The sequence below is a fragment of the Schistocerca nitens genome, chromosome 8 (assembly GCF_023898315.1).
Source record: "Schistocerca nitens isolate TAMUIC-IGC-003100 chromosome 8, iqSchNite1.1, whole genome shotgun sequence".
Classification (NCBI taxonomy): Eukaryota; Metazoa; Arthropoda; class Insecta; order Orthoptera; family Acrididae; genus Schistocerca; species Schistocerca nitens.
This window is the reverse complement of record NC_064621.1, coordinates 513515147-513538285: the sequence shown is the minus strand read 5'-3', so window position 1 is coordinate 513538285 and position 23139 is coordinate 513515147. Positions and strand designations below refer to the sequence as shown.

General features: G+C 43.7%; 1 protein-coding gene across 1 annotated transcript in view; it reads right to left on the bottom strand.

The window, feature by feature from the left end:
- Nucleotides 1–23139, bottom strand: part of LOC126198530 (heat shock protein 75 kDa, mitochondrial) — a 379324-nt gene that overhangs the window by 256587 nt on the left and 99598 nt on the right. The window contains exon 3 of the mRNA XM_049934925.1: nucleotides 11173–11255. Coding sequence (XP_049790882.1) covers nucleotides 11173–11255 — 83 coding nt within the window. The remainder of the gene's footprint in view (nucleotides 1–11172; nucleotides 11256–23139) is intronic.

Below are 23139 nucleotides of genomic sequence, written 5' to 3'. Positions count from 1 at the left end.
GGAATACTGCAAAGGCTGGGGCCTCATGGCAGCCAAGCATGTACTCACCAAAGAGAGGAAAGCCCCCTAGGGGTAATAAAACAATTTTCGAGATTCATTTCTGAGATTGGAAACGTTAGGCAGTTGTGCACTGTGTGAGGCAACGCAGAGGAAAACGAACTGCACTCTCGCGATCAGTGGACTGACTAGTGCTCAAGCATTTCCAGGCTTCCTTCTAGTAAAATACCAAATGTCAACGATTTTTCTCCCTTCCTACGCGATTACAACAGTTGGCCTTATTCAGCAGAGCTTTCCATAACTGATTCTAATTTTTTAGAAAAAAAAAGTCACTAGAGATAAAAGTGGAAGTGGCCATATCTTCCATACATCTTTGTCCAGTCAGGCTCAACCGCAAGCAGAAGCAACACGGATAATCGGAGATTCACTATCTTGCCAATGTGATGTTCCGCTTCACCGGCGGCATCAGGATTGACGGTCGCATGTTACTGGCAATCTATGGTCGTCCTCCCTTTTGCGAAACCTATGCAGACGGCAGTTTTCAGATTTCTCTGCCTTACTTTTACTAGAACAGTGTACACCTTGGTAGCTACAGTGCAGGTGGGCAATTTTAATTTAAATAGCGCTGATCTTTTGTTGCGGCTGAAGCATTTGTTTATGATGATTAGGCTAGTTATGGCAGATTTCTGAGACAAGTAAGTAGAAAACTGTAATCACGATTACACTCAGTGTTAGAACTGTGCGCGCACAATATTCTTACAGTAATATCGAACCAAAGAAATTGTTGCTCCCGCAAAACTAGGCTGTTCCAGAACTGGAATTTAACTGTCTGATCTTCCTATAAAAGTAAATCGATGTACAGATTACAGATTGACACATTGACGTGGAATGTGTACAGCGCCAGTGGGTATACAGAAGCCATCCATTACGTTACCAATTGATACTTCTGCTGCTTACTGTAACAGCGCCGGCCGCTGTGGCCGAGCGGTTCTAAGCGCTTCAGTCCGGAGCCGCGCTGCTGCTACGGTCGCAGGTTCGAATCCTGCCGCGGGCATGGATGTGTGTGATGTCCTTAGGTTAGTTAGGTTTAAGTACTTCTAAGTCTAGGGGACTGATGACCTCAAATGTTAAGTCCCATAGTGCTTAGAGCCATTTGAACTATTTTTTCTTCAGATATTTCGGCAAGAAATGTTTAGAAGATTGAAAAATATTTTCCATTCTGGAAATTGAGCACGACAATGGCAAATACATACTTCTGACACCACTTGCAGACATTCACCAATGGATACAGAAATATGAAGGATATGTAACTCTATTTGAGACTAACTGTAAAATATTCCACTACTTTTCAGGCGTGCATGCGGGACATGGTAAACTTCAGCTGATAACAAAGACAATGGCAAGGAAGTTCTGAACCGAAATATCCGAAAGGACTTGTCATGTCCTGCATGCACGATCTAGGAATACAGAATATTTTGCAGATAATGTGAAATGCAGTTACATATTCTTCACATATCCATATCCATTGCTGAATGTCTGCTGGTGCCACAGTAGCATATTCGTTAAAAGGATGAATATATGAGTCGGAGTCTTGGAACATTCTCCGCAAATAGTAGGACAACACAATATACATTTCCAGCGGTCAAGGCCCTGCGGACCAGGTGCTGCTTCCACAAACTACCTCCATTCCTTTCTGTTTTGTGCTTGGTTCCTCCAGGTGTCTTCAGTCCCCAGGGCTGGCAGGTACTTCGCCAGGTCGTCCATCCAGCGCTGCCTTGGAGGTCCGATGGGGCCTCTGGAGTTTTGTTTCTAATCATGTGCTTTCTTCACCTGTTTTTCTTCTGGCATATGGGTTATATGAACCGCCCACTGGATTTTTTTTTGTCTTCAGCTTCTGCAGCATTGTTGGTTGTTGCATCGAAAGATAGATTTCCTTGTTCTTCCTCCTCCTCCTTTATTTAAGATCGGTTCATATGTCTTCCTTCAAATATGAAAAGCTTTTCCTTTTCTCGCTTGGTCACGCTCCATATTTCTGAACCGTACATAACTGCTGGGCATATTACTGTTACATATTCTCGTCTTATTGCTCGCTGTATTGATTCTGAGCCGAGCATCTCATTGAGAGAATACATGCATTTCATTCCCTCTGCTATTCTTTCCTTGATGTCCATTTCTATGCTGATTTTGCTGGTAAACCGAGATCTCAAGTAGTAGAAACAAATAATAATTCACTAAGAACGTTTTTCACGGTCTTCCAATGGCCATTAGGTGTGGGTTTACGACACACATTAAAAAAATAAAATTTTTGTATGTGATGTTCAATTCTTCATGATGGATGCACTCTCTCTCTCTCTCTCTCTCTCTCTCTCTCTCTCTCTCTCTCTCTCTCTCTCTTTTTTTTAAATGGCTCTGAGCACTATGGGACTTAACTTCTGAGGTCATCAGTTCCCTAGAACTTCTTAAACCTAACTAACTAAGAACATCACACACATCCATGCCCGAGGCAGGATTCGAACCTGCGACCGTAGCGGTCGCGCGGTTCCAGACTGTAGTGCCTAGAACCGCTCGGCCACTCCGGCCGGCACAGATGCACTGCTGGATATAAAGTGAACATCAGAAGCCTGCTTTCACGACAAAGAAAGTATTACCGTTTTCCCACTTTTTAAGGATTGGTGATGGGCATTATTATGACTGTTTCAAGAGCTCGTGGAAGTGTAAACGCAGGTGACGTGCTTGCACAATGATGGGGCATTCTAGCAGGGTAATGTACACGCTTACAGAGCACTGTTGTTAACTCCTTTAGCTACAAATCTCAAAACTGGACAATTACATATTCTATCTTTAGCGAATTGCTGTGGACAGAACTTAAGTTGGAAAAAAGAGCTGTCATCATTAGCAGTGTGACAACGAAGGAATCTGATGTGACGTCGAACCAGAACGTATTAGGATGATAACAAGTATGACGCAGCCGTTCTTTGCTGTAACCTAGTCTATACATTCCAGGAAGCTGAACTAACTTTAATGTGGCAAGGAAGAGTGCATTATTACGTTTCGACTGAAAATAGTGTATTACATGGGTCATTAAATGGAACGCAGTTGCCGTGGTACTTACCGACCGTACACACAGGAAAGACCACGAACTTACGGTAAGAAGTTTCAGCTAATGTCAAATATTTTGTAGTATGTCTTACAGAAAAATGACGACAAATGGTTACACAGTGTGTCAGATTCTCATCCAAGGAAGTGTAGCTATACATATTCCAATCAAAGTGGCCCAGAAAACTGCATGGTGCCGGCGCTCAGGTACTATTCAGCTCCATCTAACGCAGCGGTACCAAAGTAGTAATACCAGTAATAGTAATTGTAGCAGTAGTAGTAATACTGTGTCAAACACTTCACCCGACGTTTCCTGCTGAAACAATGGCATCGATACGGGAACATTAAGCCACCTGGTGGATAAGGTGCGACCATCTTTTTTTTGGAGTGGTTGCGGGGAAAGCGGCTTCGTTACAAGAAAATCTAACACCAAATGTTCAAATGTGTGTGAAATCGTATGGGACTTAACTGCTACGGTCATCAGTCCCTAAGCTTACACACTACTTAACCTAAATTATCCTAAGGACAAAAACACACACACACACACACACACACACACACACACACACACACACACACACACACATGCCCGAGGGAGGACTCGAACCTCCGCCGGGACCAGCCGATCTAACACCATCTCAATGCCTTGCGGCATTGGCGAACTCCAGAAACCACCTGTTCTTCCATACGTGGAAATTTGCTTCGTACTTAAAAAAGAACTGGAATGGGGAGTAAGTAAAGCATTTACATTTTAACTGTTTAGTTTTATTGAATCTATCGTCAAATTAACGCACACTGTTTTTATAAAAGTAATAATAAGAATAACGATCAAAAAAATTTGTCTTCTCTTCATGTTTCAGGTTAACTAGTTCAGAGCTCCGGAAGATATTTCCCCTTTGTAGTGGAGTGTGCGCTGATATGAAACTTCATGGCAGATTAAAACAGTTCGTCGGACGAAGGCTCGAACTCGGTACCTTTGCCTTTTGAGAGCTTTCCCGAGATCGAGTGTCCGTCCGGAGAACAGTTTTAATCTGACAGGAAGTTTATATCAGCGCACACTCAACTGCTGAGTGAATATTTCATTCTAGAAACATCCCCCAGGCTGTAGCTAAGCCATATCTCCGCAATATCCTTTCTTCCGCGAGTGCTAGTCTCGCTAGTTCCTGTGTAGTTGGGGAGGTAGGAGACGAGGTACTGGGGGAAGTAACGCTGTGAGGACGGGTCGTACTATTCTTCACGGGTTTACTTGTACTTTTCTTAAATACATAAGATCCGATTTCTATCTTTTCCATGGCAGAATTCCTACTTTCATCTCGCGCAGCTCCACCGCAACCCCAGAACTGAATTGCTAGCAAAACCACAAGAAACAAATAATTGCCGCCTACAGACAAGTACAGAGGTTCACGTGGTAATGACTGCAATTCACGGACGCGACGGCTGACCGATCTCAATATGCGTAGGAACGTCTCATTTCAGCTGTATTCTAGCAGGTAGCCGGCTGCATACGACGTGATATTAAGAAGAGCACCTCGCGAACACTGCGAATGGCCGCGTGCAGTTCAAGAACTTGCCAGTTCGCCACGATGCAGGGCGCCGGTGTGGCCTTGAAAAGAATACAATCGCTGCGAAGAACTGGCTAACACGAGCGTTGCAATTCAGGACCCACACAGGGCCTCCAGTTGTACCTTTCCGACAGACCACCAGCCAGTGCACCTGAAGAACAGGGATGCGTGTTGACTAAAAGCTGCTGCGGCGTGCGTGCGCGTGTGAGGAGGGGATCAATACGCTGCAAGGCCGGAGGTGGTGCCCTTCGCGTCGTGTCGCACCCAACGTCCGCTGCCCACAGGGCAAACACGGCGCTTCCGGCTCGGAACCGAGCACACGGTTGCGACCACAGGACGCACATTGCCCCAATTGTAAGAACAGGCTACACGTCGCCTATTCTGATTACCTCCGTCTCAAGAAGTACCATTTTTTTACAAATTCCCCATACGGAAAGAAGGTCAAAGGTCATGACACAGAATCCAACTCAGACCGTGTGGAATCAACATAACACTAAATGAAGGTGGTTGTCGGTTGATCGACGGGAGTGCCTGCGAACTTCGACGAAATGGGTCCATTTCCTGTGTAGACTGTTTCTATTCTTGTTTGTTTTCCCTTCCGTACAAAAAAATATTATCTTTTGAGGAAACGTAAAAATGGAGCAGTGACCAAAATGTTACGTGATTATTGACCCTCAACCCCCCCCCCCCAAAAAAAACCCACCTCTTCCAAATTGCTACAGTTTTTTGCTGATTGTTACAGGCAGTGAAAACACTACAGTTTAATGAAAAATGAACATCAAAGTACACTTAACTACCAAAAACACGTTAAAGGTAGCATATACATTGACTTCACAGTTTGCAGGAGCGTGTATGTGCAAAAGCTACTCTTGTTTCGAAAGGATACGGCAGCAAAACGCAAAACACATATTTTGCACTGAGAGTCAAACCCAGGTTAGCAACATTAGTAGACGATTTCGTCGTTAATATGGCCTTCATCGTCCCGTTAAACCATGTTGTAATTCCCTTGCATTTCGGCAACCGGCGAATAAAAATTTATATTTCTTTTATTTCTCGAGAATAATGAAAGTGCTAAGTTACCAAGTATACGTTTTGGTAACCACTACAGATCCCAGTTTGTACGAAATACATAGTGGGTCGTAATGTTTAACATCTGGTTTTTCTGGAAACATAACTTACTTTTGCGTGTCCTCCGACTCGTAGGCTGAAGTTGGTCGAAATCAGAGGGAAGCAGGGGCAAGCTGGCTGGCCTATCCTCGTCAGGGCGACCGCCACACACAGCTTACCGGAGATCGTAGAACGGAAATTTCTCCGGTGTTTAAATCAAAACAACGTTGATTATCGGTGATATTTTATCATCATCGATGCCCTTTTACAGTGCTGCTGTCGTGACTTCAGTAGCCAAGTGAATGACGAAAAATGTTTCTTTGATTCATGAATGCTGGAATACATGAGACATAATGTAACAAAAAATGGATTTTCTATGTATCTGATTTACAAGCTCGTTGAAGACATTAATATACCTGGGGAGTTATTCCTTGATATAAATTTCATTACGTCTTCTTGCAATGGCATTTATAAAAATCATTCGTACACTATTTTTGGACAGCGTCGCCATACGTTCTGTCTACAAGCTTGCGGATGCTTCCTAGAAAGAAATGTGAGGGCTTGAATTGTAACGACCTTCTGAATCTTTCCAAATGTCGTTCCAAACATCCATGGAACTTAAAAAAGGGCGAGGAAGAAAGTATGATTGGGGTTAACGTGGCGTCGAAGACGAGGTAATTAAACGGAAAACAAGAACGGATTCCGCGCCCGCGCTTGGTTCAACGTCCGACAAATTTGGCAAGACCTTACAAACCTGAGTATAACCGATGTGTCGTCGGGAGTTGTGAAAAACTTGTGCACCTCATTTTCAGGGATCACCGCGCTTCGATGCCAGGCTGACTTACTCTCTTGAATAGCACGTCAATTAGTATTATTCACAAGTTAAGCTTTTCAGCATGTACCGAATTTCTTTTGTTGATCAGTGGTTACTTGCGTGCTTCCATTGAATCGATCATCTCTCTCACAACGATCCACCGAGACCTCGCCTCCTGTGCTGTTCTGCGGATTAAAGCGCCTCTTTCATAATCTCAACAGTCCAGAATCCTCTGAGCGATAATCTCCTGCGAATGCTCTAATCATTCAACAACTTATCGGTCTCCCACAACATAGGTTGTCAACACACGCTACAACAGTGGCACTCGATTTGGAGGGAACAGATTCGAGCGATGTAGCCGGAAGACTGAGTCATCACCAATGTTTGGCAGTGAAGACAGAAAAGCTGGAGGCTAACAAGTGTGTGACCTTCAGAATTCGTGATAACGTCCTGAGTTACATTCCCAATTTCTCTGCAGGATCTCGCTGACTGACAGCGTGTGACCTTGCTGATGGTGATGCGTCGAATGGGGACCTTAAGTTTGGCGGTACTCTTTGTCTTCTTCGAGAGAAGTAGATTTCGAAGTGGCACCGTTCCCCCACCCCCTACGTTTTCTCTCTCTCTCTCTCTCTCTCTCTCTCTCTCTCTCTCTCTCTCTCTCACACACACACACACACACACACAGAGTCTTGAACAAGAAATTAACGAAACCATACTCCACACCACTCATGCAAGTGTCACATAAACGAAACCGTTACACTTCAGATACAATAAATTTCGCAATGCCTACGACATGTACATTTTTCTGGCAACTGTTCTGCAACGCATCTACTATACACAAAGCACATACAATATTTAGCTGTGACTCATACTGAATTCCAAGGCAATTCCATAAGCAGTGAGCACAAGCCCGATCACATGTTAACGGACTCGACCTCAAGGCCCAAAACACACCTCTTTGGGATGGCAGTTCTCGCTTCCCGTTACAATGAAATTTCTTATCGACCAATTACTGTAAATTTGTTCAATATCTGCTTCGACCATAATGCTTCTAGTAGTGCAACAGTATCGCAGAGGTGGTGTATAAAGCGAATAGTATTCAGTATTGAGCTAACGCATTCTTACCGCTAAAAGAATTTTTTTTTTATTTCAACTTCGTTTTTCACATTTTAGTAGTCCTTGTAATTAAAATTACTAAAACTGTCCGGGCTACTATGCTGTGGTCCTCTGGGATCTCTTAGAGATAACCCACGCCTCGTCCCCGTCTGTGGAAAAACATCTTCAGGGGGATCGTGGCTTCGATGTTGGTCCAGAGCACACGATGACTCGCACTGAGTCAACGGCCAGCCGCCACGGGCGCCATACCGACGTGGAACTCACGATCCCCCCTGCAGATATTCTCCACACACGGCGACGAAACGATGCGTTACCTACGAGATCCCAGAAGACCATGGCCTGATACCCCGGAAAATTTTAGTAATTTTAGCTTTTATGGCCGTCAAAGTTTGCATTTTGCAATAAGTCCTTGTAAAAACTGTCTTTTTGAAATATGTCCTCCATAGATTTACACCTGTTTCTTCCCTATACTTCTCGATGAAAATAGTTCGTGATGAAAATCTTGTGATGCAACTTCTTTCTTTGATTTGACTTGAAGAGTTAACCTGCACCACACTTCCTAAGGATGCTTTATTTTATTTTCTCTGGATCTTGTTCCTTTTGAAGAGTCTCCATCATCACATTACCATTGCCTCTAATTACCATTTTCTTGTTATGCACCGATCAGCTGTCAAAAACCGAAGTTTTATTGTGGCCTGAAAAAATTCCAGGCGTAGAACAGACACACATCGAAATTCTATTGATGAATAGCGACTGCAACTTGGGACTCGTAAATGAAATATTTCGGAAGAAGGCCGTCCATGTTTTACGGTTACATATTGCAGAGGTAGTCTTATTACCCTGACAAACCTGTCTTTTAAACATATATGGATTAAGAGCTCTTAGACTTAACCCCGAAAAATCTGAGGTGGTACGTAATAGATGAGACTCTAAGGCTAAGGGAGACTTGCTCGCGTCTAAGAGCTTTTACTCAATGAATAGTACATTAACATTCACTGCTAATGGCAGAACCCCTAGATTTCGACACACTTCCTAATTACTGAGCAACTTGCTGCTCGTAGATCCGATATTAGTACTGGATTCACACGACTTAGGCGTGACAAGAAAATGTTATGCACAACCTTATGATCGATAAAATACATTTACCCAAGGTTTAACTCGGTCTTTATTGTTTCTTTCGGCACGGAATTTCAGGAGCTGTTTCTTCGTTTCAATTTAAGTAGTAATATGTACACAAACAGTACTTACGGTCGTTACACGCTGGATGTCATTTCCAATAACGTGAATAATTTTTCGTTGTAATGCAAAGGGCGATATTCGCACTGGTCAACATAATGGAACAATCATCACAGAAAAGCCACGTGAAGGATACCCACCAAGAGCGTTTCGGCGTTACATCGACGGACGGTAGTCCTGCGCGACGGCCTGATCCAGTGTCGGCCAGTTTTCCGTCACGATCTGGCGTAAACTTGCCTATGACGCCGTGATCTGCGACTGCAGCCGCCAGTGTTAATGTGGGAGAAATCTCGAGCCGAAACCAGAAGCACGAACTGATACGGGTGAGTACACAATAGAGGTTAGGTTAGTGTTGTTTAACGTCCCGTCGACAACGAGGTTATTAGAGACGGAGCGCAAGCTCGGGTTATGGAAGGATGGGGAAGGAAATCGGCCGTGCCCTTTCAAAGGAACCATCCCGGCATTTGTCTGAAACGATTTAGGGAAATCACGGAAAACCTAAATCAGGATGGCTGGAGACGGGATTGAACCGTCGTCCTCCCGAATGCGAGTCCAGTGTGCTAACCACTGCGCCACCTCGCTCGGTAGTACACAATAGAAACGCAGAGGTTCTTTCTGTGGGTCTTACCGAATATAATTCCATCCCAGAAGTTGTCTGGCTGGTCCGCCTTACCAGCCTCTGTAGACAGGTTTTACCTTAAACTATGGTTTCCACTGAGACAGTTACATCAGACGCGCTAAAGCACGTGGTCGCTAGCTTCCGCTCGTGCGAAATCATAACCCAACAGTCTCCCTGGTTTGGAAACGCCGAGCAAAGACATTCAAAGCAGGGGGATCCGGAGGAGGAGGATATTAGTGTTTAACGTCCCGTCGACAACGAGGTCATTAGAGACGGAGCGCAAGCTCGGGTGAGGGAAGGAAATCGGCCGTGCCCTTTCAAAGGAACCATCCCGGCATTTGCCTGAAGCGATTTAGGGAAATCACGGAAAACCTAAATCAGTATGGCCGGAGACGGGATTGAACCGTCGTCCTCCCGAATGCGAGTCCAGTGTGCTAACCACTGCGCCACCTCGCTCGGTAGGGGGGGGGGGGGGATCCGTACACATATCTGGAAATAAGCACTGTGGAGATTAAGAACCACCTACCTCCCAATGGGGTGAGAGTGGCAATCAAAACGGTAACACAGGAGATGGACAGAAAGACGGGGAGAGAATAAGATGGACAGAAGGAGGAGGAGGAATAAGATGTACAGAGAGAGTGGGAGGGGATGGAGATATGGACAGAGGGAGGGGGAGGAGGAGATGAATGGCGGGAGGGGGAGGAGGAGATGAATGGCGGGAGGGGGAGGAGGAGATGAATAGAGGGTGGGGACGGGGAGGGGGAGGGGGAGATGAATAGCGGGGGGGGGAGGAGATGGGCAGAGAGATGAGGAGCTGGTGATTGACAGAGAAGAGGGAGGAGATGGACAGAGAGAAGGGTAGGAGGGGATCAATAGGGAGGAGGAGGTGAAAAAGGACGTGGTGTGATGGGGCTGACATGTGAAAAAGTCGAAAACGAGTTTAAATGTATGTCTTTCTTCTCTACTCTGAGACTGGGACAAATAAAAAGCCGAGCAACCAGCGAGTATGTGAATAAGAGAACACAATTTTGGATCGTACTTCACGGCGTCCACATTCCCGATTATAATACTAACTTTATACCTACGGAATCGGCCACCCACGACCCAATAAGAGATCAGAGTTATTACTATATCCATATTTAACGTCTGTGACTATAGTCGTGATAATTAGCGCGGTAGCTGAAGTGACCAATGCTGTGCGCTTCATGATAACGCAAGTTAGCAAAGATACTTGGTACACTTTACTTGTAAGGGGCGCGAACAAGGACCTGAAGACGTTTAGTAGATGGCCAGAAATTACTTAAGGTATCGTTCAGAACAAGGGTTTGGACAAATTTCATGCACGATTAAAAAATCTAGAGATTCTCCACCTGGAACTGAAAATAATATCGAACTTTATGTATGCATTTTTCATTTCTCACTAGTGTGCATACGATCAGGACCCCTCACTAGTGCATGACAATGAATAGGGCCAGATGCTTGAAAATACTACTCGTATTTGGAAAATGATGATGAGTAGCTTCCTACAACAAGAACAGACTTTGAACATAACCATTATTTCGGAAAAGGCAAGTTCATTGGGACTCTACTGTGGCAAGCTCACAGGGAAAGGCGCGAGCCCTCACCTCCTTGTCCGAATACAGCGACTTGGCGACGATATCCAGCAGCATGCGCGTTTCAGCCTGGAACTCATGTCGATCGCTGGAGCCTGCAACACAGCATAACACGGTTCCAGATCAGCAACGAGCCTGCCAGGATGGCCATGGTCCATAAACAAACCGATTAAGGTACTCTAAAGTATTTCTGAAACACAAATGTGTAACTATGAGAGAAAGAAAAGCACATTATTCTTTAAGACGACTTCGCTGCAAGTAAGCAAAATCATTTAACATAACACACATATTTGGAACGGCGCACCAAGCTTAAAGCAGGTGAGCATAAACAAACAAGACGTAAATGAAGTGCACAATATAAATGAAAATCAAGCAGGTATGTCGATTTTCCGTCCACTCCTCGTGAAAAGATTCGGTAAGCACGTACGCAAAAAACAATGGCCGTTATGCCTATGAGAGTGAAAATTTAATCTGCTTCAACAGGGAAAACTTTAATTCTACTAAGGACACAAAACCATACAGCATATGACAAGGCATACATTCGTCCTGACATTATGACATTAGCTTGCCAAAGCAAAGATTCCGCGCCTGAGTCCAGTTTCGGCACATACGCTACCCAAGAAAAGTTTGGAATATTGTCGTAAAATGTAGTCTACAATATTAGAAGTCTCAATGACCTAAGCACTTCATGCATTATCCAGTTAGAGCCTATATACTGGACGGTGTTCACTGATGGCCAGCTTTGTGACCCTTTCCCAGGCATGTAAACATGTCGCTGCCGCAGCGGCACACCGCAAGCAGTCCAGTCATCAACAACAGCTTCATTCAGTTTGCGTTCAGCACTGCATTGCCATGCCACCAGAGCCAGACAATACTTTGGTAGTGGCCTTACATTCAGCACTAAATACACAGCAAGATGTTGCCGATCGGTTGTCTGTCACTCAAAGAGGTGTGCCTAAGGCGTGGAGAAAGTACGGAGAGAAGGGAAATGTGAACGACTGACCACGCAGTGGTCGTCCTCTTATGACAACACCAATCCAGGACTGTTTCCTACAACTGTTGACTCGCAGGCGCCCAACATCAACTGCCTGAAATATTGGAAATGACTTCCCCTGTGCAGTAGGGATTCGTATCTCAGACCGAACAGTACGCAGAAGATTGTATCAGGGTGGTCTTCGTTCCAGAAGATCAATCAGAAGTTTTGCACTGAACCGGCGGAACCGACACACTCGAAGGACCTGGGTTCTTGGACATCAACATTGGACCATAGCAGTATGGAGTAATGTCATGTTTGCTTACGAGACCAGGATTGGTCTTCGACCGAGCACTAGACGTTTAGGGTTTGGAGAAACGCTATACCACAGCAGGAACGCCAAAACGTTCAGGAAGTCTATCCGTTTGTACGTGGAAGTGTTATGTTCTGGGCGCAACAATGACAGGGGGCGGACCCCTCTAACTTCCATCTATGGCAGTCTGACTGGTTCTCAACACATCCAAGACGTCCTGCAAGCGATTGTAAGGCCCTACAGATGTGAAGTCGGCGACAACGCCATCCTATTCGATGACAATGCAAGACAGCACAGTACTCTAGCAGTGTCTCGGTATCTTCTATGATGCAAAATCAATCGAATGTATTGACCGGCATAAGCTCCAGAGATGAACGCAACTGATCATGCATGGGACCTGTTTAAGGTGGCCACTGCGCACCGCCTGAATCCGCCCGACAATCTTCAGGACCTCACTGAATCTGCCATTGAGGAGTGGGACCTCAAACCCAGAGATAAATTTGATGGTGTCATCCAAAATATTCCTCACACAGTGGAACACCTCATCCGTGTGCGGGGAGGACATACTCACTACTAAAGAATGATAATCATCATCACGAGATAATGATTTTCACTGTTTTTGTTTTCTTGGGAGAGAGTCTGCTTTGTTTCGTAATGATATTTTGTAACTAACCAAAATCGTTCTTGTTTTCAGAAGGAATTATATTTATTTTGTTAGTAAAGTATTGTAAAAACCTTAATGGGTGTACTGTTAGAGCCACTGTAGTAAACTCTTTGATATTCCAAATTTTTACTAAGGAGTTCAGCTTTAATCTACCAGGAAGTTTCAAATCGATGTGCACTCCGCTACTGAGTGAAAATTCATTCTGGATACTTTATTTCACGATATCTTAGATTTCTTTCCATACAATACGCGGATGAAGCCTCCAAAGCTATACCTCTGTGCGAGTTGTTATTTGCTTAACTTAAGTTGCACTGTCTCTACGGGGAGAGTCCATTGTTCTGCAAAAGCCAGTATTAAATTTTACACAGATCAGGCAGAACATTATGACACCTACCTATCACGTACCAGATGTGTTCGATCGAATTTAGATCTGGCGAGTTGGGGGACCAGCACATCAACTGGAACTAGCCACTGTGTTCCTTGAACCACTCCATCACACTGGCCGTGTGACATGGGGCATTATCTTGTTTAAGAATGCCTCTGTCGTCGGGAAACATTATCGTCATGACGGGGGTGTACGTGATCTGCAAACAGCGTACGATACTCCTTGGCCGTCATAGTGCCTAGCATGCGCTCCACTGAACCCATGGATGCCCACGTGAATGTTGGCCAGAGCATAATGGAGCCACCGCCAGCTTGTCTCCATGCCGCAGTACAGGTATCATGGCGCTATTGCCCTGGATGAGTACGGATTCGCACCCTCCTACCGGTATGGTGATGAAGGTATGGTGATTCATCAGACCATGCAACGCTCTTCCACTGCGCCAACGTCCAGTGCCGATGGTCTCATGCCCATTTGAGTCGTAATTGCCAATGTCGTGATGTTAACACCGGCACATGAGTGGGTTGTCGGCTGCGGAGGCTGAATGTTCGGTGCACTGTGTGTTTACACACGCTTGGACTGTGCCCTGTATTTAAGTCTGATGTTCGTTTCTCCTCGAAATCAATAATGAGGCGTGGTCGCCCTACCCCACGACGTGTGGATGTGGTTTCACCGTAGTTTTGGCACATGCTGAAGACAATCACCACAGCGCTGCTAGAATACACAAGTCATGCAGTTTCTGAAATGCTCGTGCTGAGTCTCAGGGCCATCACAATCTGTCCTCGGTCAAACTAAGATAGATCGCGCGCCATCCCCTTTCCACACATGGGCAGCACGCTCACTGATACTACATGCACTGTGCATGTGTCTGACTAGCACGCATTCTTCACCAGGTAACGCTGCTCGTCTGGACGGATTTATATCGATAGTACGTCGGTGGTCACAGCGTTTTGGCTGATCAGTGTATACCGCTTGCTACAATGCCTTTGCCGCACTGAAAGTCTATAAAAAAACAGCAACGCCCTACTGAGTTCGATTACAGAATAGTAGAAATCAGAAAAGATTACGATTTAACATGGCCAGATGACTTTTATAAAGGCAAGACGTAAAAACGTAAACACTACTCATGGATTAGTCTCTAGGTCTTTTCCGACCGGCCGACTGCTGCCAACAAGGTAGTACGAGGAGCGAAATGTGATCATGGGAAATGTGTTCAGATGATGTAGCTCCTTCTTTATTAAAGCAGCTCCACATCTAACCTCATGAGACTAAGCGAACTCTGTTCCAGACCGACCTACATCAGAAAAAAAATTTGAGGTGATACTGGGAATCGAACCCGGCTCCTCCTGCACAGAAGGCAGTGACGCTAGCCTTTTCCTTTTTACTGTATATATACAGTGCGTTTCAAAAAGGACTTTACAACTTCAAAAATTCATTAATTTATTAAAAGAAGATACATAGCTGGGTTTAGTGTTATTTTGAAGGGAAACACATCAAGTTTATATATATATTAAAACTAAAGATGTTGTATGTGGCTTCCGTTGGTTATCCTGCTCACATCCCATCGGAAGTTAATTTCTTCCAAAACTAGCTGTAGTATTGCAGGTGTAATTTACTCAGTGGCGTTGTAAATTCTTGCTCTAAATTCAGATAAAGAAGCCGGCAGAGGACGTACAAACACGATATCCTTGATGAATCCCCCACAAAAAAATCGGGTGGTGTCAGATATGGGGAACGTGGGGACCATGCAATACCATGCAATTGGTGCATCACGGCCAATCCATTGACCAGGAAAGCGGTCAGTGAGAAAATCCCGGACGCCAGCCACGTAGTGGGGTGGTGCACGATCTTGCACGAAGTGGTATCAAAAACTGTTGTAACATATCCAGGTACACTATCCTGCTGATGGTTCTATCACGGAAAAAAGGGGCCGTACACAATGCACAAAAACCGTTCAGTTTAGGAGGATCTTTAGCGTAGCTAGTACCGAAATTACGCTGAACTGTTGTCGCCGACTTCGACTCTTCAATCCAAAACACACAGCTAGCACACTTGGGTCCCGTGAAGACAACCATCTTTAACGCAACTGCCGCTAGCGCCTTACGGTGCGATTCAGCACTAGCGAACTACGCGAGACAAAACATGATGTATTTCCCTACAAATTGACATTACAGTCACCTCTGTAGGTACTACGAATTAATTTATATGAATTTTCAAAGTTGTAAATATCCTTTTTGAAACACCCTTTGCCAGAGCCATAAAAATACAGGAATATACATTAATAAACTAGAAGTGAACTTCTGTAATGAACTCTATCACTGAACTGAATAATTTGAAATTTTAGGAAAAATCCATTACAAACTGTTAATTTACACAGAACCTATGTGCAAACATTCCTTCTGTCTTGGTTATTTTAGAACTCTCGGTTTCGACGAAGAAGATGGCCAGCAGCATGATACTTGTCTCCAGTAGTGATATGTTCAAAAGTCACTGCAAGTGGCGTGTCAACGGTAGAGCTAGGCGCCCAGTACATGGTAGAGAGGGACCAGGGAGGTCTCAGGGTCTTATACTGATCTCCCTAAGCAACAAGTACAAAGTGCTGCCCTTCACTGGAACTGAATCAGTGGGACTCACTTCACCTGTTTTGGGGAAACATACTTTGCCCACGTCAAGAAAAGGCAAAGCCGGAAAGGCATGGGTCTATTAACCGTCGGCAGTTCATATGTATGACCAATAATGGTAACCCTTAAGGAAATGACAGAAGAGACAGTAAGGACCACCAGGTGCATTCAGTGTGTCTGTCCGGGGGCCTAATTCAGCATCTCGAAGAGACTATTCTGACAGCCATTAAGGGCACACAGTGAAACCAACAGAAGATTATGGCACACGTTCGGAACAAATGATGCCTGTCATCAGGGCTCTGCAGTCATACTTGGGGCATTCCAGCGACTGGCAGAGAAGGCCGACGTTGCGCATGGAATTTAATGAAGCGCAAAATTTGCATAACTGATCATAGCCCTTTGGTTCCGTGTCGAGTGGAATGACTGAACCAGAGTCTTCGAGGATTCTGTGACAAGCTAGGCTGCGCCTTCCTAGATCTGAGCCAAAGGGCTGCAAAGGGTTGCGATCTGTAGGGTCCCCCTAAATGGGTCAGGTGTGCACTGCACATCAAAGGCTGCTACACAGGTAGCCGATTGGCGTGTGGTGTGCACACAAGGGGTTTTTAGATTTGGCAAATCTCCATCTAGTCCAGATAATGACAACTGTAGGAGACGCAGAAATATAAGTGTAAGGTCCGAAAAAATGCCCCCAACAAGCGAGAGTAATAAAATCCTTGTACTTAACTGCCAAACATTCGCAAGAGTTTGAAGCGCTCCTTAAAAGCAGTGAAGCTCGCATAATACTAGATACAGAAAGCTGGTTCAAACCTGAAATTGATAGCTATGAGATTTTTGGAGAAAATTTAAGTGTTTATCGAAAGGATAGACTAACGGGAAATAGAGGTGGTGCATTTATGGCAGCAGACAAGAACCTCATACCCACCAAGATAGAAACTGAAGCTGCATGCAAGACTGTTTGGGCAAGCCTCAGTATCAGCGTGGGCTTAAAATCTCTGCTGGATCCCTCTATCGTCCACCAGAGTCTCCTACCGATGTAACCGAAAACTTTAGCGAAAGCTTAAGTTTGCTTGCACGTAAGTTCACCAGTCACACTGTAATCATAAGTGGAGACTTTAATCACGCTACAATCAAGTTGGAAAATCACAGTTTCGTTAGTGGTGGGCGTGAAAAGACATCTTTTGAAACATTACTAAATGAATTCTCTTAAAACAGGTAGTTCGGAACCCCACTCATGATGGAAATCTATTAGATATAATGGCAATAAATAAACCTGACCTCTTTGAGAATGTCGCAACCGAAACTGGTATCAGAGACCACACCGCAATTGAGGCAACAATGATTATCAAAGCACACAGGTAGAAAGATTCATATCTTCAGTAAACTGGGTAAAAAAGCAGTAGTGTCGTATATCAATGAGACACTCGAAATTTTCAGCACAGGACAAGAGTATGATGAGAAACTATGGCTCAAGTTTAAGAAAATAGCTGACCATGCACTGGATAGATGTGTAACGAGTAGAACAGTTCATAATGGAATGGACCCTCGATTGTATTAAATCACCGTAAAGAAACGTCTAAAGAAACAGACTACTGCATAACAGGTATAAAACAAGACATGGGGATATAAAGAAATGTCTAAAGAAACCGATACTACTGTATAATAGGTGTAAAACTAAGCATAGGGCTATAGATAGAGAGATGCTGAATGAAACGTCTTTGGCTGTCAAGAGAGCAATGCGTGAAGCCCTCAATGAGTACAGTACCACAAGATTGTCAAATGATCTTTCACAAAACCCAACGAAATTCTGCAAGTATGTAATGGCTGATGGTGGCATCAAAGTTAGTATCCAGTCACTTGTGAATGGGACAGAAACTGAAATTGAGGGTAGCAAAGAAAAAGCTGAAACGCGTAAGACATTTTCATACGTTCCTGTACAAAGGAAAACGCTGTAGATTTGCCCCAGTTTAATTTTCGTACCACTGAAAAATGAGTGAAAGAAGTGTTAGTGTCAACGTTGTAGAGAAGAAGCTGAAATCGTTAAAATTGAACAAAGCTCAAGGGCCTGGTGAAACCCCCATCAGATTCTATAATGAATTTGCGGCTCATTAGCTCCTCTTATAACTATAGTCTATTGTAGACACTTCGAACATAATACCGTGTCCAGTAGTCGGAAGAACGCACAGGTTACACCAATCTACAAGGATGGTAGAAGTGATTCACAAAATTACCACCCAACATCCTTGACATCGATTTGTTACAGTAACTAAAAACAGATTCTCAGCTCGAACATAATGAATTATCTCGAACAGAATGACCTCCTCCATGCCAACCAGCATGGATTCCGAAAACATCGGCCACGCGAAACGAAACTTTGCTTTCGTCACATGCCATACTCTAAGCTTTGCATCAAGGCCGTCAGGCAGATGCAGTATTTCTTGATTTTTGAAAAGCGTTTGACCCAGCACCACATCTACGCTTACTGCAGCATGTTATCTTGAATGGAGAGTCGTCGTTAGATGAAAAAGTAACTTCGACTGTGCCACAAGAAAGAGTATCGCTATCCTTTCTGTTCAAGCTGTATATTAATGACTTTGCGGACAATATTAACAGCAATCTGACTTCTTGCAGATGGCGCAGTTATCCATAATGAAGTACTGTATGAAATCTTCAAGATCTAACTGAATATATATGCAGCTTCTTTCAGAGTGTGCCTATATTGGCAACTTACTTTCAGAGTTCAGAAATGTAATAGCATGCACTTCACAAAACGAAAAAAGTAGTATCCCATGACCGAATCGGACCCCGGTTCGAATCGGTCAAATCTTACATATATCTGGGTGTGTACTTTGTAGGGATATGAAATGGAATGATACACTTAGGCTCAGTTGTGAGTAAAGCTGATGGTAGACTGTGGCTTATTGGTAGAATACTGAGAAAATTCAATCACTCTACACAGAAAATTGCTTATAAATCACTGGGGCGACACATTCTGGAGTACTGCTGAAGTGTGTGGGAGGTGTATCAAATAAGACTGACAGGGGATATAAAGTATACAGAGAGGGGCAGCACAAAAGGTCACAGGTTTGTTAGACGCTTGGGAGAGTGTCAGAGGAAGAAACTGAACTGCAGCCGCCTGAAGACATGTATTTTATCCCGAGAAAGCTTGCTTACAAAGGCTTTAAATGGCCATTGTAAGAATATACAACGACCTACTTATCACGCACATACAGATCGTGACGACAAACACACACATTTAAACAATCCTCTGCCATGCACTTCATAGTTGTTTGCAGAGTACAGATGCAGATATTGAGCAACTGCTCCTAACTGCATATAGTCACCAACTGCTCTCGGCAAATCTTCAGCTTTACGTTTAGGTTTAGGACTCTTTCCTTTGGCAGTCTGATATAATTCTAGAGATAGTTTTTATGTTAAAACAACACCTGTTCACATACCGTATGTTGAATTATTGGTTTTTTTCCCCGAAGTTGGTGTAATTTTTTGCTTGCGGTAACTTGTGATGTGTTGTGGGGCACACTCACTAGTCTTCTCTACTTTTATTTTCTGTTGTTTGAATATAAAGTGTCGTTTTGGCTTTGGTGAAGTTCTGGTAATGTGTGATAACTTCTGCGGTGCAACAGCCCATGTACAGTGTGTACAGTTTCGACTGCTGCCAACATTATGTAGCTGACTGTGTTGTACAAGGTAGCCATTGTCGTCTGCTTCGTTATTGTTTTGCGCTGTACTGTTCTGCGTGTTTTTATTGTGGAGCTGTGCTACACATTATCAAAATGAGTGAAGAGGCAGTTGCTGGCCCATCTCTGTAGTCGCGAACAACCCCTACCGGTAGGCCTACGGTTAGAAGGAAACCAATATTACGTAGCGATGCTCGCAAAATTATATTGCGTGTGATTGAATGCTGCGAAAGGGAAAGGGGGCAGAAAAAATTGCTTCACCCCATTTACAAATCTTCAGTGAGAGCTGCTACATACACAGGACAAAGCAAGCGTAACATTGGAAGATTCAAACAGTTTTCCAAGAATCATCCTGGCGTATCACCACAAACGCCTGGCAAGAAAAGGTGAGTTTCCATTTCAGATATTTTGTTCGCGAACACTTTGAAGGAGCCCCTTATTTCGTTCGTATACTTTGTATGGAAACACCACTGGTTACTGTTTTATTTCGGAACACATTCATATTACAGTACAGTTTGTGAGCGCATAGTAGACAAACATACATACATTCACTTTTATATAGATAAATTTTAATGTACATGACGATTTCAGTTTCGTTTACGAACAACATTTAAAGAGAGTTTTACTCCCAAGCCTTTCGTCTGCTTTCGTGTAAGCATAACGCGCAATTTGTAGTGCCAGCACTGCAACTGGTAGGCGTGCCTTGTCTCCCCCCCCCCCCCCCTCAAGGCTCATCACCCCGCACTCCCCTCACAACTCAGCCGTCTTACAGTTAACACACTGTACTTTTGACGTTTTCGCATAAGAACTTGTGTTCATCAGTTTCCATCAAACTACACTTCATATACACCGGCGTGTTTTGTAAGTTTTATTGCGCGCAGCTTCAAATAATATAAATGTTACTGAAGAAAGGAGAGGTGACACAAAAAAGAAATAAATTTGTGAAGTAATAAATATCTCAGACGCTGAGATAAATTGCATCACTCGTTGATGCAACAGCATAGCTTGAGAAGAGGCTGTCAGTCACATGACAAATATCGAGGTGTGTCCAGGAGTCCTACCGCGCAAAAGTTTTACAATTAGAAGCATGGTTTAGGCCTTTTAACGCTGTAATTCGGACACTTTCCGACGGTAAATAAAAAAGAATTTCCAGGAGTAAGAATTACTGTTAATGAAACAAACAGGTTAAGCGGAAAACACTACAAATCAGTTTCCTAAACATCAATTGTGCTTTAGAAGCATTTCTGTAATTTTCATATACTGCAAAATCAATACCCTTATACCTCAGATTGTTTATGAAAACCAAAGCACGAAAGCGTGGTCAAAAGTAATATCTCCGAATTTTTTTGTTTGAATAAGCCAAACGTTATTACCGTTCTACATCGTTATTCTTCATGTCTTCATATTTGCAGCCTTCTGCTGCTAGAGGGCCCCGAACTCTTAAAATGTAACACGACGGCGTATAACATACGGTAGCTGTGTTAGTGGGTGAGAAATTGCGAGCTGTAATTGGTGCCCGACCGAACATTCAGCTTCGGCTTCGGCCAAACCTTCGGCTTCGGACAAAATATGCCGAAGTTCATGCCGAAGCCGAAGCTTTCTAGCATGCGCCGGAACTGAGCTATTACAACTGCGCATGCGGTATGGGCACCAGAGAATGAAACTGCATCAGTCGCGAAGTTTTCACATACTTGTCGCGCACTTTAGTACACCGTGTTGCATCGATCGAGCGCCATCGACAGTAAATACAGGTTCGTATGCGAATTAGATTATCTGGTTTCGTGTTTTATCATACGGTTACGAAAATTTTTGTGTGACCGAGAAGAGAAGGGTGAGATTGTATAAAGCACATAGAAAACTAAAAAACGTAAGTATTGTTTTTACAATATTTATTAGTTATTTACTTCTCAATAGTCCTTAAAGCTTTATTTATTTTTTAATATCTGTTCTTAATGTCATGGTTTTAGAGACAAGTGTCACCATACCTTGTAAAGTTCTTTTGGTTCCCTGAGCTCCCACAGTTCTGGCGCTCGTCGGCAGAATCCGGATTGCTCCGTAGCTCTTGGCACTGCTGACAACGAGCTCAATTTGCAGTGTGCGACACTATAATGGGCAGACGTTCAGTGTGCAGTGGACGTGTAGTGACTGCGATTGACTTTTTAATGATTATATCTGTTCTGAGTATTAAAATAATTATTTACATGGTTTTCAGTGTCTCCGAAGGATTTATCTTTTATCAGTTTTTTCATATTCATTGATATAAATATGAACCATATCTTATGGTTAACGTTTTCACGAAAGCTTTCGTGCTTTTTACAGCACAGCAACCGAGGACTTCGAAGCGCAAATGGCGAGCGTGTTGGCACTACTGTGAGGACGCCAATCACTTGTTACGTAGCGGCCTTTGTTTTCGCTAGGCCTCACCGTGTATACCCCTCAGCTCAGGGAACTAGACAAACTTTACAAAGTACATTCCTTAGCTTTATACGCGTGCGATATACCTCTAAGTTGGACATGTGCACTTCGATTGTTTCAACTCGCATCGTATTCGCCACCGACAATAATGGCAAAGGAACAATATTTGAGAGACTATGTGCATCTTCTTTTTGGAATTTTTTAAAAGCAAATCTCAGAAAGTACCCTCTTTAACCTTGACGAGGAAAAAACACATTAGTATTTATACTGTTCCGAATTCTCACATGGCCGGCGCTCGTTCCTCGCGCCGGTATAAGGTTAGATTATGCTAGTATTTTGTGCGACTTTATTTTCAATGAAACTAATCTCAAAAAGGACTCTGCCTAATCTCTACCAGAAAGTATACAGACCAGTATTGTAAATCCTACGAGTTTTCTCGTGAGCGGCGCCCGTTTTTCACAATCGATATTCACAAGTCTTCGAGATATATTGCACGCAAAGGGGCACGCACTAACGCACAAGAATTTCACAATTACTCATTTTTACTTACACTTCCTTAGTCGTCTTTCAGTTGAAGATCAAAGATACGAGGTAACTCCACAAAGTAAGTTCCGTTTGGTTATATAAAACAAACGTTTACAGATACAGAAAGAATATTTATTGTACAAAAATTTACAACTGTTAAACTACTTTTCTACATAGCTTCCGAAATTCTGTTTGCCGATTTTGTAAAAGTGTCGCTAATCCAGTGGTTATCATTTTGAAGTTTTCCCGGCGTAAAGAGTATTCCATGAGGTTTCGCGATTTCAGCCAGATGATATCGCCATTTTGCCACGGTATTTTGGCTGAGAACGATTCAGCTATCTTCAGATAAGTTTTGGCACTGGAGATTGCTGGTGTGCGTCAGAGCTTTATA